At 41.5% G+C, this 18,268-nt stretch overlaps 1 protein-coding gene across 4 annotated transcripts in view; it reads right to left on the bottom strand.

The window, feature by feature from the left end:
- Nucleotides 1-18,268, bottom strand: part of RBMS1 (RNA binding motif single stranded interacting protein 1) — a 145,842-nt gene that overhangs the window by 79,735 nt on the left and 47,839 nt on the right. For 2 of the 4 annotated variants that reach the window (XM_054069603.1, XM_054069602.1), the window contains exon 1: nucleotides 11,179-11,835. The exons of the other annotated variants lie outside the window; for them this stretch is intronic. In XM_054069603.1, the coding sequence (XP_053925578.1) occupies nucleotides 11,179-11,820 (642 nt within the window). In that variant the 5' untranslated portion in view covers nucleotides 11,821-11,835. Of the gene's footprint in view, nucleotides 1-11,178; nucleotides 11,836-18,268 lie in introns of those variants that run through there. 4 annotated transcript variants of the gene reach the window in all.

Below are 18,268 nucleotides of genomic sequence, written 5' to 3' on the forward strand. Positions count from 1 at the left end.
TTGGTTTGAATCAAGAGAAAATTGCTTTTTGTAAACTACAGTTTTAACTGATGCAGTTAGTTTTTAAGAGATTTTTAATTTTGAGAGAAAAGTGGGTTTAAGTGAGTAAGGATGTCATTCAGATGCATGAAACTCAAGCAACACAGTATGACTTGTTCTAACATTAAAATGTTGGTGAACATGAAAATTAATTAGTGCATGATAATTAATGACTTCTTTTACATCCAGAAACTTAGTTCTGAAGTTAAGTTACAAATGGTTAGCAAGAGCATACCAAGGAAGTGCAGGATATTGTTCCTTGGTGCATCTTAAAGGAAGCAACACTTCAAATAGCTGCTGGGTGAAATGTCTGACTGCATAATAAATCATTTTCATAGACACTATAGATAATTGTTAATGCGAAAACAAAAAAATACAAGCATTGGGTAACACCCAGGAAAGCTTCCAGATGTACTGCTAATACAAAACTTCAACTATATAAGAATTCAGTTGCCAAAATGAAGTGGTCCTGGCAGCACAGACAATAGTCTAACTGACATATCAACAGTTATAGCCAAAATCCCCAAAGTGATAAAAGTGGTGCTTACAGCAGTCTCCAATATACTCGGCAGCCTGTGCAGCCAGCAGGCCACGCATGAGCACAGCTGGCATGTGCAACCACAGCACCTGTGTGAGAGAGCCTCCTCCACCTCTGGAAAAGGAAGGGGCATTTTGCTTGAACCACATCTGGCGCTATGTATGTATAGAGATGATGAACACCATGTCAAACACTAGTCAGGAATAAACCAGTTTGTTTGGGCACAGAGCCTAACTCATTCACAGCTTTATTAGTCATGTTCTTGCCCTTGGTACAAGAATTCAGCCATGGAATCATACCCTTGAACACATCAGAAAGCTATAGATAAAGGAAAATACTTTTGATAAGTAACTTCAAAACACTGCAATGAAAGGGAATCTGCCCAGCTAACCGCTCACATTTCAAAATAATCACTTGCCTCTACTGCAGTCCTGAGCAACTGCTTTCAGGTTTGCCTGACAAGGGCAATTTGAAAGAATTACATTTTTAATAAGAACACTCAGCCCCACTTTTCTTAGTAGCAATCTTACCTTTAGAGACTATCAATCTGTGCGGCCACTGGATGACTAACTTTAGTAATCTTATATATCAACATTAATTTGCTGCAGAAGTCAGAGCAAATTGAAGCTGAAATACAGTGCATTGCATTTCCTAAAAGAATTACCAAATATTTTAATTTACACAACCTAACTGGTTTTCCAAATTAAAAATGGAACAAGAAAATACTGGAATAAGGGCTTCATATAGGAGAAAAAAAACAAGGAGTTAATTTAGTAGGAAAGACAAGACCACACAGCCACTAAATCTATCAAGGTAAAAATTCTGCAAAATCTAGACCATGGAAACTCATGGAGTTATTCCTGTTCCAAGTAATATTTTAATGGTTGAACTCTGCCTTTTTGCACACTAAACTTCTGCTTAAAGACAACTATTGCTAACAGAAATATATCTACTCCTTTCAAAAACTAGAGTTCTAGATAGCTTTACCAATCCAGTTTCTCAACAAAACGAAGTCTGCCGTTGTTATTAATTTGGAAATATCAGTAATATATTAACGTGAACATTCCCAGACTATAAAGAAACCACTCATACAGTAACTGACTGGGAGAATTTGAACACAAAATTTTACCTTTTATCTGAATAATCTCTAAAGCTCTACCCTGAGCTTCAGAGAACAGACTGAAATTTACACATCCATACATGCATGCATACATGTGTGTCTATATATTTAAGATATTTAGTCCCAATTGCTGTAAGATCTGACCCGCTTCTGGATGACAGAACATTTCTGTACAAAAATCTATGGGGGTAGGTTAAATAACACCTTTTGAAGAGCCAAACCTAAATAATTTACCTAAGATTATCCAGAATATCATCGACAGGATAGTTCGAACTTCATGTCACCATCTTAATCCTGTACTGAATAAACCCCAGAGGTGTGGCTGACCTGAGACTCTCTATTATCACCCAAAACAATGGCTCAACACAGAACTTAATTCAGGGGAGAGAGAAGGTGGAGATAGAAACCAGATTTGCAGATTCCGTAGTTTTGAAAGAGGGTCACCAGAGAAGTGTCACACTAAAAAGAGGTCTTTTAATAGAAGAATAAAACACACAAACAGGCTATATCTTTTGTTCCATCATCTTATATATTATTGGAATACAAAACCATACACTAATGCCACTAAAACAGTAAAGTTGCAAGTGAAACATTAAAACAGAAAGCACAAAACGGTCAGGAGTTTCAGAGCAGGGAATTCCCAACAACTCATCCGAATATGTAAAGAACAGTTACACAAAAAGCCAAAGAGCTTTTTCTAATGACTAAGCCAGTCTTCAGCCCTTAGTGCTTTCTCCAAGACACACTGTACCTGACAGATTCAAAACCAGTATACTTGCTGGGAATCTAAGTAAGGTTCATCAGTTAACCCCATTCTGTCACTACAGCAATTACAATATCAATGTAATGCTGAAACAATAACTTCCTTAATCATTTCCATTCCCTTCATGCATTAACCTCCACAGGATTGTGGAATACCATAAATAGGAAATGGAGGCAGCTCCTACGGAACCTCAGACAAACAAAAAACACTGCATTCTTGTGTTGGTGCCATGATGTGCCCTGAATTTCACTAGCACCTTTAACAAACCTAAATCCTACATAGAGAATTACATTTTGGTATTATTCACCACAAAAATTTCTCAAACTTTCAATCATGTTCAACAGCTCATCAGTACCATGAAATAGTGCTGGTTTTCTGCTTTCAAAAACCATCCCGAGTTCTGGAATATTTACGTGTATGTGTGTGTACTGGAAGCATTGTTACTCTAAAGCAATAAAGGAACAGTAAGCTTAAACAAAAAAATAAGTTATAAACACTGCAGAAACACTCTTGTAAGAATCTAGTTTCAATAAGTGTTTCTCATAAGGAGCATCCAGAACTATATATCTTGGAATACCAAAGAAAAGCCAAAAATTGTCCTTATTTCAAAGGTTAGTACCTAAGCAGTTGTATAAAATACCTAGCCCAAATCACACAGAAGTATTTTTAAATAAGCACTACTGTAATGAAGATCACAAGGCAAGTAGATTGGATGGAATGATATTAAAGGAATTTAAATGTCATTTATTCTGCAGAATAGAAGTCTAATACCAACCATCTCAGGTTTCTCATTGTGGAAATTCAAAGATCTTCTGGTTCTATGTCTCGACAAGTACTTATTCACGACACTAGTCTCCCCACTGCAAGTGGTGAGACAGTGGCACCACTGGATATGTAAATATGCACCGGCATACACAAGAGTCTTAAAATTCAGACCAACATTTTTAGAACTCTTCTTGAACTCATCTGAAAGACAGACCACTAAACGCTTCAAAGGATCTCATTCTGCTAGTGGTTGCCTTCATACCACACAGAAATCTGTTGAATTGCATACCAGGCTCTGCCAAAGACCAAGTGTATTTGGTGTGGGTGCTGCCTTCCAGGGCTCACAGGAGGCCATGGATGCATTCACAGATGCATGGCTCAGCTGCTTCATCCCTGCTCTCCCACAACACAGCTACAGTGGGCCAAGTTAACACAAATTTGTACTGTACATTACTTCTACACTACATACTTTAAAGGAATTTCATGCAGTAACAGGTTATTTAAAACCTGAGCTAAGGGAACAGCTAAGCTAAGCCAGAACAACAAATATGTCCATGTAGTAACACAAATGTTTCAAAATGGGTCACCATCCTCAAAGCCAGATACACAGGCTACACCGCTGCCAGTCACCTGCAGCAGCTGGAATAACAGTCTCCCCTACTCCGTTAGTAGCCCAGATTAAAAAAAAAAAAAATCTGTTACACAACTGTTTAAGGCATTATAAGCACGTTATGCATATAGGCAGAAGAGGAAAAAAAAAAACAACACACCACTACAAGACTCAAAATTCATCCACCCTTGCATGTAATGCCCTTTGCAACACACCAGTCATCACTTTAGTGTTTAGCTGAAGAACACTCCAAAGCCCAGACGGCATTGCACCTGGTGATGCCCAAAAGACATTTGCACTCTCTAAGCAGGAAAAAACAACTCACAGTCTGGTGAGAGAAGAATGAACAACCCATCACTGACTTAAATGATAAAAAGAATCCTCTACTCCTTACCCACTAAATGGATTTCAAGTATAAAAGGAAACATGGAGCCTTAAATCAGAGCCTCTTCTCTGAACACAACCTGAGGCAAGAGGGTTGGCATAATAACCAGAGCCTTCCTGGGGCTGCGCACAAAGTAAAGGAAACTTTCAAATTTTTTCTTTCCATTCTCCAGTTTTAAGGATTTTATATTTTGTTAGTGGATTTATAAACAAGGATCTGCATTTGATTTTACCCTCTCCTGCCTGGTGTTTTGAGTGATTTCAGATTGTTGTGCTACGAAGCACAACCTGACATGGTTCCTGTGGGTCAAACAACCCCTAGAACAGAATTCCGAATTGGAGTCAAGCATCTACAAACATTGCTTCAGATTGTAAAGTATAACTTGATACTACTCCAATAAGCTGCAGCAGCCTTCCCGAGAACTGGTTACACCTCAGGCTTGGGAGAAAGAAGTACCCTGCAGTGACTAACAACCCTGAGTAAAGTTCCACGTAACACACCCAAACTCACACCTGAATCCTGGATTTCACTCCCCAGGCACACTAAAAACGGAAATCCCATACACGTACCTTGGGTATCCTAAAGGACTGAATTTTAACACTGTTATGCTGTAGTACACCCAAATGAGAGAATGTATGAGTTTTAGGTGACTTAAGAAGCCGTGTTTCCACTATCATTAAATAAAGTACCGTATAGCAGAGGAGATCCAGATAAGAAAGAACATAAAACAATAGAAGGTAAGGAAAGAAATAAAGCCCCTTCTCATCTAAACAGAAAAAAAACCCCAACACTTAAGAGTAAGGAGTGGCTGTGCCATTGCCAATAACAGACACTGTCAAGAAACAGAATCAATAATTAAATATGTTACTTATATTTACTTGCTGTAAAGAATCATTTCATTTCAAAAACAGGAAAATGTCAGGCTAGACTAAGTTTGATGCTTACCTCACCCTGTTGTTTCTGCTGCTCTTCATCCAAGGAACATGAAGCCCAAATGGGGCTCCCCAGAACAATGCATTATTTGTTTCTGCAACCTCTCAAAGTTCTAGAGTTCTACTAACCATGTAAGTAAAATCAAACACACCCACTCTATTTAACACATTTTTCTAAAGCAAAATATTTTAAACAAATTAGATAAACACAAGTGATTTCCTAAACTATTGCAGGTAAGCAAACAACATTGCTTTTATGAGGACACATGAACAAAAAGGTATTACTATGTTTTATACTATTAAAATTTGTATATATCTGTAATTATCAGCTTTTATTTTGCAACAGACCACAGAGCTGATATATCTTCATATAACACCATAAAATCAGGGGGAAAAAAAAGAGAGTTTTCAAGTATTGTAATCATCTGTATTTCTGTTTTGAGGAGCTTATCACGGTTCAAAACATTTGCTAGATAGGCTTAATCCAGTGCACCTTAGCGCAGCACGGGTTAGGCCTTAAAACTGGCGTAAAGTTGTATTTTTTAAATTAATTTACATGAATTGTAATAAATGTTGCTAAATTTAAACTGCTATAAATAAACTAACTCAAATGGACCTAAAACTAGTTCACCTTGAATCTGTTTAAAGCAATCCTTCACCAGTATTCAGTTCTAAACTACTTTGTGTGTCAACACACAGCTGCAGCTACACTGCTTCAGCTGCAGTCTCTTGAGGAAAACTGAGCTAAACCTGAGCTAATCAGAGTAACAAGCCCCTACAGCACATGATTTTTTTCATTGTGTGTAGGTTTTCCTAAGTTGCTGGGTTAGGAGGCTTGTACTTATCTAACCCATAGCTCTCCCCCTCCTTCCTCCTCTATTTGCAACTCATCCCTTCCCTTTCCTGTTGCATCCGGAAGCTGCAAATGCAGCGGCTTCAGCAGAGCAGTTAAAATTACCACAGCATACAGTAATTCTGAAACATATTCAAAATAACTAACAATTACTTCAACAGAGCTTCTGAAGAGCATTTAAATGTGATTCTGTTAGCTTTCTAGAAATTTTCTGACCAACAAGCTTCATCCAAGATCAAAACACCTCCACGCACTTTTTCGTTAGGACTACAGCTTTGTAAGACTTCAGTGTCCCCTAAGAAACCAGTTTTAGAAACAATCTGATTCAGAAACATAAAAAAACATTCAGAAGAAACTGGAAACAGCCGTGAAGGAAAGCCAGCAAAAAAAAGTTCCGATCTTCCACTGACTTCTTTTGTTACACATCATCTCATTCAACAACCAAAGATCAATTTTAATAAAGACTTTAGAGATGAAAAAAAATGCAGACTGAAACAACCATCACACCAAATGATAGCACTGATTTATTATACACACAGTATTTTTATTTACTTGCTTGCAGCACTGTGCAGATGTTTTAGGAGTCATCTCAAGCTCTCTGGAAAGGATTTTCCCCTCCCTTCCTTCCTTCCCCTCTCCTCCCTGCCAGCAATCCTAGTTTAAAGGATCTAACCCTTCTGAAATGTGTTAACTCAAGCAATTTTTTTTTTTTAATGGCTGGAAGTTTCAGGGGAAAAAAAATGAACCCAAAACAAAACAGCAGATGTTCAAGACACAGGCTTCTCTTTTCCCTTCCATGTGAAGCTTAATGGCAAAGATACATACTTTAAACAATAACACTTCCAAACAGATAAGAATATATTGTTCACCCTGGTAAAAATCCTGAACAAAAACTTCAAATTGCTAAATACAGATAAGACAATCATATCGCTTTTCATAATCTATAACATCATGCCTGACAAGATAAGGTGCTTCCTTTTATTTCTTTCATTCACGTTCCTGTTACAAGTACAGAAACCCACTGACTGAGCAGTTTTTCTCCTCCAAGAATAAAGAGCTTCAGAAGCAATCTTACAGATGCAATTAAAACTTTAAAATGGCTTGTACTTAATACAAAAGCTGAGTCCTGTTAAACTCCGGTAGACTTCATGAAATCATATAAAATGTAAAGGGGAAGAGTTCTGGTCTGTGCAAGCCAATGTGATACAATATAACTCTTACAGTTCTGAAAGAAACAAAATAAAAAACCCTAATCCCATTTATTAAGGTAACCAAAGGTATCTGTTAGCCTTCAGGCAGCTCAGCCTCTCCCTACAGCTCCGTGTATACGCACAAGAGGTGCAATGTGGAATTGGTCTGGTCACAGATTGCTCTCTGGAGCTCCATGTTCTGAGTACTGACCATGCCTAGGTCTTCCAAGTTTAATGAGGTTCCTTCTCACCACACACAGTCCCAGCTGGGAAATAAAGGAGGATTACAGGTGTAGCTTCTTGATACTTTAAACCTATAGAGCAAGTGAAAAGCTAATCTACATTTTTACCCTAAGTTTTTTTCATTTTAACCATCATTAGAAGCCCATCTTAATCTTCATCCTCTAACAAAACCCAACCTGTGACACAGCGCTTGTTATTAACAGAGCTGCATGCAAAGATTAACCAAAAGCTTTGTCCGTCTCTCCTTACAGAGGCCAAACACCAAATCAGTGTCAAATTCCTCACGTGCAGCTACACCCAGTTAATCTGCTAGAAAACAGCAAACTATGTAAATCTCCTTACACTGGCGAGATTAACATTACACTCATCAAAATGTAACAAGAACCACTGTTACTGGGTAGAGCTGTTAATAGGCAGAGACGTGCTGGGCTTCCTCAGCACCCAGGCTGTGCAGGGGGGACTCTGCGCTCGCCCTCACCAGACACCCCCAGAGCTGCTTCTGGCTTCCTCTTCGAGAAACCCGACAGCGGAGAGACCTTGTTGCACAAAGTCATTTAAAATCCCTAATCAAATAGCTGTGCTGGCTCTGTAGATTGAGGGAGCAGATGGCAGGAGAAAGCCTAATTTTCTATTTACGATAATTTTACAGAGAGTAGAAATATTTACTTCAGAGGAGCGCCTCCCGATTTACATGAGAATAACGAAAGTGGGAGGAGGGACAGAGAATCATCACGTTCTCAGCACACACAAACTGAAGAGCTAAGAAAGCCTGTATTAAACAAGACATTGCATGTCATTTTGTTTCCTTTGCATTACAGATGCACACATGTGCATTCTATGCATAGCTCAAGTAACCTTGTTAGTAAAAATACTAGCTTACGCCTGCCTCTTTCAGATAGGATGCATGGTCGTGAGTATTGTGATAGGCTTTTACTGCAGATGCTGCATGTTTTTCATTCTTTAACTAGACCTAAATTGGCATTTCAAGCCAAATTTCAGATGAGCTGCTACTCATTTCAGCAATGTCTAACTTTTAAGCCTGGCAGGAGTATTTTTCATATGTCTGTCTGGCCGTGATGCAGGAAACCCTTTTGAAAATAAAGCTCCAGAAACCATATTTTAGTATTCTTGCAAGTACTCTAAAGGAAAGAAAAATATCAGGCACCACCCCATCGAATCTGACCTGAAACCAAGCATGACGACTGGCTCCTACATGCCTGACTTGCACACCAAGGCAGATGCAGCAGATAACAAGCGTAATACTATAAGCACAGGTTTGTTTATAAAACAAAACAGTTCTTTAGAAAAACAAAGAAAGTACGGATAAAACTCTGGACTTCCAGTAACTAACTAGTATTTTGTCAGTGTATTAAATTAAGGCGCTATTTCACATTACTTTACAGTATCTTAAAAATACGCCAAGAGAGTATTGCCTTGCCTTTTACCAATAAATCACTTATCTTTTCACTTTGACCTGTTAGAAACTCTTAAAAATGTAACAGGAAAATACTAAAACTGAAGTGCTCTTTCTGATGTCTCTAATAGACTTGTAACGTGATACGCAAGCTACTCGAAAGATTTCAGTTTCATTTTTATTTAAATTTTTTTCAGCTTCATCTATACTATGTGCCATTAGCACAGGAAATCTAGCCTTTCCTTTTAGAAACAACGGCAGACTACTTTTCCTACACTAACAGTACCTCGTCTCTCAGATTGCCCAACTATAATTCCACCGTCAGAATACAGGTTTCACAGAGCACGCAGAAACTTAATCTGGACTATTCTTAATTACCTAGAGTAGAAAAATTAGGCTCATACCACTCTTCGCTATTTGACATTAGCTCACTCCTGCAGGTGAGGTCCGAGTGAAAAGGAGATCAGAAAGTCAATCTTTAAACGACCTTAGTCGACATGAATGAAGTTAATAGGAGTTTTCCACAGACTTAAACAGAGAAAGCTGCAGGCCCCAGCTCCTTATGTAGGAAGTGTTTGAGCAGAGAATGGCTACACACTAACAAAAGAAACCTTTGGTACCCAGGGTCTAAAGCTCACATAATACCCCCGCATTCATTTCTTTCTCCGTCTACTGGAAGAAAAAGGGTCTGTTTGTTTTTCAGATTCAGTCGGTTCTTTTAGCTCTTTGAATCTAAGGACTGCACTGTGAAAAGAAGAGCATCTTATCAGCCTGCCCCAGACCGGCAGGAGAATTCACATCCACGCGCAAACAGAGCCCGGCCAAGCCCGGGCCTCCCGGCCGCCCCCGCTCTGCTCGTGCCCCGCAAACCCGCCGCCCCAGAGGCCCTTCCCGAACTGATGCTCCTTCAGCTACGGTAAGAAAATAGTCACTTATAAATTGGCTTCATTTAGAAAGCATGCAGGAGCACCAGACAAGATCATCGGTGTGGGTGTATCCAGGGCATTTATTAAAACCAGTGCACACACAAAAAATGTGTTTTATTATGTATGGACCTGAGCGCTCGGAGCACAAGATACAGAGATAACTCCACGCGCTGTTAGGCAGCATCTGCAGAGCGCTGCCGAGATAACACACCAGCGATTCTCATCAAAAAGATATTTCTATGAAATAAGGGAGAAGAAGAAAGTAAATAGCAGGGGTTTTTTTTAAGCTTCAAGAAAATATGACAGTCTGGCTTCCACTGCGGCACAGGTCAGCGCACAGATCACACACCGCCCCAACAACGCACCGAGCGTCCCAACCTTTCAAAGCCCATTTCCCTTTGATTTCTCGAAGCCTTTCGCAGAAACCCCCGTGCGCGGCAGGGAGACCCGAGCTGCTATTTCTGCCCTTAATGAATTCTGACCCCGAGCGAGACAGGACAACTCCCCCAGCACGGCTAACGAGACCCATCGAATTTCTTGCTGCATCTGCAGAGACCAGCAGGCACGAAGGGTTTTTCCTCACCTGGGAAGAAGCCTGCCACAGTATTTTCGGCACGCTTTGTCAAGCCGGGAGCTTGTCAGTGACCTCTCCTCCATTTACCCTCTGGTACACAAACACACAGCACACTTTCCGATGAGCTTAAAGTCAAATTTATTTTCAAAAATCAAAGACTCGGTGAAAAATTATTTGCTTCACGGTAAATAACGTTTGGTTAACGCCAACGTTTTCGGGGGGAGGGAGCAAAAAGCGCAGCCGAAGAGACAACGGCCCGGCAAGACCGGGACTCAACTATTTCAACTATTTTCTTTCCAGCGACTAAACAAACAAACAAAGAAATACCTCTTTCAGCACGGCTCCATAGATGCGAGCGCTCCGAGCTTATCAGGGCGATCTCCCTGCCCATAAAATGTCACAGGATTTCCCTTGCGCGCTCCGCGGGGGGAGCAGGGGCGAGCCCGGGGGGCTGCTTCGCCGAAACAGCCCTCTCCTTCATTTCACGATGAGCGAAAAACACTCAGCCCTAAGTTTCGCCCCGCGGCCCGTGTCGCAACACCGAGTGCTTTTTAACTTGTTGCCGAGCTCGGCGGGGCCGGCAGCCGCCCGGGAAGGTCACTCGGCGGAGCCGCCCGGCCGCTCGGCAAGGTCACGGCGCAGGGTTTAACTGGGGGGGAAGGGAAAAAAAAGGAAAAAAAAGTTTCCGTCGGTGAGCCCCAGCTCTCGGGAAGCCGCCGGGCTGCAACTCGCAACTCACGCAAGTCGCCACCCTTCTCCCCACTCTTCCCTCAGTCCTCCGGGGGGAACGGGCGCAGGGGAGCCGAAACGCCCCCCTCCCCCTTACCTGCTTCCGAAACGGGGCCCGGCCGCCGCCCGCCGCGCTGCTGCCGCTGCTGGGGAAGATCATCGCCCCGCCCGATCCCCGGCTCCCCCTCGGGACGGGGAGCAACTTCGGCGGCCGCCGGGCTGCGGCGCGGCGGGGCTGCAGGGCGCTTCCCGCCTCCGCGCCTCCCCCGCCGGCTGCGGCTCTCGGCCCGCTCCGCACCGACCCTACCCCGCCGCGCGCGCCCAGCCTGCCATCCACGGGCTCCCGCGGACCGCCGCCCGCGCCGCCCCACCTCCCGCCGGCCCCGGCCGCCGCCCAGAAAGAGGGAGGGAGGGAGCGAGCCGCGGCGGGGAAGCGCGCGGCGGGCACAGCGCCCGCGCCCCGCCCCCCTGCGCTGCGCGGGCCGCGCAATTGGCTGCGCCTGAGGCCGGGGGGCGGGGGGGGCGCGGCGGAACGCGCGGCACGCGGGGCCGGGCGCAAGTTGCGCATTCCGCCGCGGGGAGCGCCCGGCGAGGCGGGTCGGAGCGCTCGGCGACTCCCCGGTGATTCCCGTGTAGACCCCCGTCCCCAGCTGCAGGGCAATAAATACCGTAGGGTTAACTCCAGTTTTTCTTGATTAGAGACGGGAGAGGGGGAGGAACATCCGGTGAAAGCCCGCATTAACGCCCTGAGGCAGAGTTCGGGAAGCAAAGGGAATTTCTGATTTTCTGCACAAAATTTGGGCGTAGGAAACGTTACAGTTGTTACGCGACAAGACTGGGACACGTGGAGAAAAGGGGTTTCCAACTTCACCCGCTCTGACTCCGCATTGTTTACATTATTATATTTCCATTACCCAGCGGCGCCAGTAATTCGGCTTTTATAGAAGCCCAGAGTTAGGGTTCTCTCGAGCCACTGAGTTTCTGACTGGCGACACTGCAGAAGACCTTCTGGCACGGACATGCATCACCGAGGACCGTTTGTTTTTTCTTCCTCTTTCTGATGATGCCGTGGCCTTCATCGCACATACACAACCACCACAGTGGGAAGCAGCCGGGAAGGAAAACAAAATTGCCAGGTAGTTTATTATTGAAAGGCTGAGAAACACTGTGTCATCTGATAGCACTGTTACCTACAAAGGCCATCATTTTCAGTGACTCTGCTCCCTAAAAATAATCACCAAGTATTCTGGTATCCTAACATATTGCCACGACTGATCAGAGCCCACCTGACTACAGATGACAGTAAGAAACCACTGTCACTTGGCAGAACTACATTCTCCATAACTTTCCCTTTTTCACCTCTTTCAAGTCCATTTTAGGATCTCACTCAGTTTGGCCTTGATTTGATAAAATAAGTTTAGGGGCACGTAGTACTGGACAAAAGGCACTGCAGCCACAGGGTGATAACTGCCACTGAAAAAAGTTTGATGGAATAAGTTTGTACCAGCAGATTTCATGTCAGATCAGGTACTGTCTCTCTGTACTACCCTAACTTTGTGCTGGATCGTGAATCATTTCTGGTCCCTCATATAAAGTTAGTACAGATGCATAAAGCTAGGATAAATTCATGTTCCATGGTCTGGTTAAGGCTGTAGCCACACGCACACAGCCCTTTACAACATAAGCTGGCACCACTGCTGAAAAAAAAGCAGTGGTTCAGCAACAGATTCTGGATGAAACCCTTTTTTTTTCTCTATCCTCTCTAATCAGGTTAGTTTTCTTCCATATCATTTCCTTTGTCTGGTTCAGGATGGGGCTGCGCTACTGCTTGTACCAGTGTAATGGAGGAGGCAGCATGGGAGCAAAAACAGGGAGAGGCGAGAGGGTGGATATGGCTGTTTATTTTGGCAGCAGTACCAGATTATATTGGCTTAATATATTCATGTACCTGTGGCATCATTTGACAGAAAGGTAGCTGTGTGTCCCTGCCTTCTCGAGATGAACTACATACAGTAGGTGCTATGTGCTCCAGTTTTACTATAGTCCCACGGTCACAGAGGACACAATCAGATTCAGTGCTGAAACACTGTCTTAAAGCAGTAGAAACCGTAACAGTGACAGGCTACTCCTCCTGCTCAAGTCTGTATTCCAGCACGAAAAACAGGAACAATATTTTTCTGCACAGTGTTCTGGTCATCAAAGGGGTGACAAAGCCTACATCTGCTACACCTACAGGAGGGCTTTGTTAGCTGGAGATGCAGAGAGTGACCACACCTTCCCCTCGCAGGGGGAAGAGCTTTTCAAAACCCATCAATCATGCCTTGCTTCCTTCCCTCTCCTCTTCTTTCCCCATCCCCCAGGGAAGAGGCTGGAGGGATGTAAACACTATATGCTCGATTAGGCCTACGCTCAGTCACTGTCACACCAGGAAGGCACTCAAGAATATTCTAAAGCAGTATCTGAAACGCTGCCGTCTTGCCCTCTGTGTTGCCACATGTCCCACAGCTTCCCGTGATTTGGGCATGGATTTCCCTCTCCTGCATTCAATATGTGACACATTTCCCTCAGTTACCATTACTCTGTTTCCTAACATATTAGGAAAACACACACCAACAAATATAATCCTGTAAATATTTACTAGATCACAGTCAAATGGTATCTGCTTATTTATCCTTAAAGAAAAATGCATTCCTTAATTTTCTGGGAAGAAAACCTTGATGCCCTATCCTAAGTGCTAATCAACCTATCAACAATTTCTGTTCTTTTTAAAAGGCTTGAGTACTCTGTCTCCATTTTTGTCTTAAACGGGGAAATAGCTGCCTTCCAACAGCTATGATGAGGTTATCAAGAATACAGAGCCAGATTCCTTGCAGCAGGATGGCTGGAGGGAAGGGGACAGCAGACCTAAATTGAAATGAGAGAGTTTCTGTTTCTGACTGGACATAAGGACAGCCAGGCATTGCTCAGAGAGGCTATGCGGTCTCCATCCTTGAATGTTTTCAAGATCAGACTGCCCACAGCCTTAAGCAACCTGATTTTATCATTGATGCTGCTTTGGGCTGGAGGCTGGACTAGAGATCGCCCGAGGTGCTCTCCAACCTGAACTTATGTTCATATGAAAACACTGCTTTGTTCTTACTCGAGAACACAGGCAAAATTATTTCTGTGTAAAAGTCTGTCTTTGAGATTAAGTTGATAAGGCTTGAGATAATTCCCTGGACTTTTCAGTACATGTACAGTGATATACCAGTTCAAGATACTGATAAGAGTTCCTCTACATATTTTCTGGGATGCAAGAAGTATGCCTTGTTTGCAAAGAACAGTCTCAGTCTTACTCATTTAGCCATCTCAAAACTGAGACACTGAATCTATAAAATGTATACAGATATGATAATTGTAATCATATTTTCAAGGATTTTATTATTAACTGTGCTACAACAGGTGTGAACAGACTTGCAGGCAGCCAGGCATCTTGCTGCTTACAGCTATAAATGAGCAATTCATTTTGATCCTGAGGGGAAAAATGTGACCATAGGGTCTAAGGAGATCTAAGTGTCTGTATAAATTATGTATAAATCATGCAGAGTTGCTTATTCAGAAATAAGGAAAACTTGCTGAGCAGATCTGGTGCATTTTGGAGCTACAATGTTGCAATTATATGCTCTATTTTATTTTGAGGTTCTCTTACATACAGTTCAGAAATTTAGGTTTGCAGAGATATTGAGTAAATACAGAAAGAATTATTTCTCTGAAAACCTGGAGAGAACTGGAAGTCCTCAAGAATCTTTCCAGTCATGTTTATCAGTCTTAACGAATAATAGACTGACAAAACAAAGCCATTCTTTTCAAAACAGTTCTACACATTTAAGCTGCTGCTTTACCATTTCTGTTCTAAATCAAATCCATGGCTTCCCTCATTTATCTCAACATTCAACCAGAGTAGCTGTTTCCCCTCAGGGCATTCAGTGCCTCTGTAGGACAGATGGTCCCTTGGCCATGGATCTGCTTTAAAAGGGAATCTTTCAGTCTCCTGCAAAGCCCTGTGAGTTCAGACTGTATCTCCTGGATTTCCTCAGAACCCTGCTCTCCTGGCCACTTCAGGGCCTCCAGAAGAGCCATTACTGAAGAATTGATTGTGGGCACCCCACTTCCCCACTCTGAGGGGACATAGAAGACCTATGGCTTTCCCCCACAATGCTCACTCACCTGAGGATCCATCCTCTCAAGGTACAGAGCAGAGTAGGCAGGAGGCTGAGTGACAACACTTTGAAATACCCTATGCACCCAAGGAAATGGTATGCAGGGCTGAACTTTGAGAGAGATTAAGCATTTCTTGTGAGGTGTTAAAATAATGGGGTATGGGAAGCTAAGTATCCTACAGGAGCAGATTTTTAATTTTAGGCTTAAATTCATCTATTCAGAAAGAGAAAAGCATATGTAACAGCTGAAGGAATAAAGCAAACTTCATTACATGAGAAGGTCCCTTAGAGATAAATAATCTCATCATTAATTGTTTTTATAATTATTTAAGTACTCCCAGTATGCAGGTAATGAAAAAAAATCGTATCTTGCTAAGTGAGGGTGAAAAGGAAAGGTCAGTAGAAATGGGACACAGAAATAACATGAACACACAAAACTGTATTACAAAAACTTAAATTTTAAAATTATAAAAACATACATTTTCTTTTTTTTTTAGAAAAATAAAATTTTTAAGCAACAATTACTTTTGCAGAAATATATGATCTACTAAGAGTGAGGTATTGCACACACAATGAGAAGCCATTGTTTAAGAATGCAGTCTTCAAAATAATCACAGGAATACATTCAACAATAAGAAAAGAATCTCCATGACGATCACAACCAAAAGGGGAAGCCAAATAATCTTTTCCAGCTGTATTGTGTCAAATATTGGCACCAAGTTACCAAATTACTTATATTCTAGATTAGAATACAAAAAAATAAATGCCATTTTAACACTCCCATGCACAGTCATTATATCAGATTTTTTTAATACAAGCCCATCAGATCATACTCTCAGGGAATCCTCCAACCTGTCTCTGATTTTCCCATCATCTCTACTGTGGAGCTTTTTCCCTTAAATTCAACATCTCTCTGTGGAAAAAAAGAGCAGTCCTCTGCTGTGGCCACTGGGTTGGTGCCTCCCTTGAACATGTTTTGACTCCTATTCATTTCAGCTTGCAGTTCATTCCTTCCATGCTTCTTTAAATGTTCTTGGAAGGACACTTTATAAATTGCACAATTATAAGTAATTGTTGCCATTCCTCCACTGATGACTGGTGTTAAGAATATGAACATAGAGAGCAACACAATCTCTTATTAATGCCATGCCAGCATTTTATATTATGGAATGCATTATTTATTCTTTGAAAGCCACAAAATGTGCTTCCTTATAGAAGTTGTTTCCACTGTCAAACACCTTCTTCCTGCATATTCTGGGAAGCACAAGTATGAAACAGAATTACTGTAAAGGATTACTGTGTAACAGTGATTTAAGAGGGCTGCTCATAATCAGTAATTAAAACACAGGACAAAATCCAATCTTGATTTGCAGAATTAACTAAAATGACTCCAACAGACCTGAATTCTGCCATTAGCTTGATAACGTTGCCAGACACTTGTTTGAACCTATAAAGCAGTCAAAGTCTGTAAACAGTTGCTGGATTTATTGTAGAATGAAATAATAAAGTCTGTCTGAAATAACAAAGTATGCTGTTTCTTTCTGCTTTGTTATTAACTATGTAGGAAGTTGTTCATTATATTAAAATATATTTATGTTTTAAGTGAGACTACTTAGAAGTCACTCTTTTGACATGTATGCTTGACTGTATATTTCTTACAGTACAGAATAAATTCATGTAAGAGTAGATGAATGCAAAAATATTTGCTAAGTATTTTGAAGGAAACAATGATTCTAGGTAGCTTTTTGACTTTTTTATATCTTTTACATTTTTACATATATATCTTTTACATATTTAAACTTTAATACAAATATTAATAAAAGATGAAGCAAAACCTTGAAATACACAAATATTTTTTCTAAAACTTCAGAATTAGTATAGTTCTAAAGTAGGGTTATAACTGCTCGGTTTTGAACAGAAAAGAGGCTCAATTTTGCTGAGCTGCGTTTTCTTGGATGAACTTTTTCATCATTTTGGCCAGTCTTGAATGGTTACTATTTTACTAGAATGTTAGAAATATGAAAGAAAATAAATGAATTAAAATACTACAATTAAAATATACTTAAAGATTGAGAACAGCCAATGACAGTGAAAAAATATATCATGGTGCAGTGGTTAAAGTGGAAAATCTGACCAAAAATCAGCCAGACATAAATTTCATTCCATTCCTTTGTATGCTGTTTTTTTGGCATCTTAAGTCCATGAAATAGCTTGATATTTGTCAGTGTTCTGTAGTTATGGGAAAAAAAATTCAGACATTTACCTGCTCTTTCCACATCTATAAAACAAGATGTACGCTTTGAAGCCTTGAATGGAACTTGCACTATTGTGCACTGTAAACAAAGTTTGAACCAGAGCAACGAGGAGCAGGCTGGAATAGCAACACATACTACATCCTAAATGGCTCATTCTGTAGTAATAGGAAACAGGCAGGAAAAGTGACTTAAAATATGGTATGCCCAAAAAGATGAAGTTACTGTCACTAGTGCAAAACCAAGCTTGCACCTCAAGCTATGGGCTTGAAGAACACCTGAGGAAAAAACAAACCAGATACTGCTCTGCAGATCTCTGCTGCAGACAGTGGTCACACTGGCAGGAGAGACACATCAGACTGAAGATTGAGCACAATAGGGGTATACATGTGGATATCTTGGAACAAAACCACAAGAAACACATTTCTTTCCAAACAATATTGTTATCCTAAGATGACTCTGCTTGCTTTTTTTTCTTTCCCTGGAACAAGTCCTGTTGTGTTTGTTTGACAAATACTAGTGGTCAAGTGAAGAACTGACAGCTCTACCTGCTGACTAGCACTGTGCAAATTTTTCCTGTCTTCACACACATTCCTGTTAATTAACCTCATTTCTGACCTGCAAATGCCTTTACAGTGCTCAAACTCCCCTGAGCACACTGACAACACTGTACTGGCTCTTGGGTGTCCGTTTACATCACCTCAGCTGGGGTGTGAGAAACTAATTTCCATGTAGA

The sequence above is a fragment of the Cuculus canorus genome, chromosome 6, assembly GCF_017976375.1.
Source record: "Cuculus canorus isolate bCucCan1 chromosome 6, bCucCan1.pri, whole genome shotgun sequence".
Taxonomy (NCBI): Eukaryota; Metazoa; Chordata; class Aves; order Cuculiformes; family Cuculidae; genus Cuculus; species Cuculus canorus.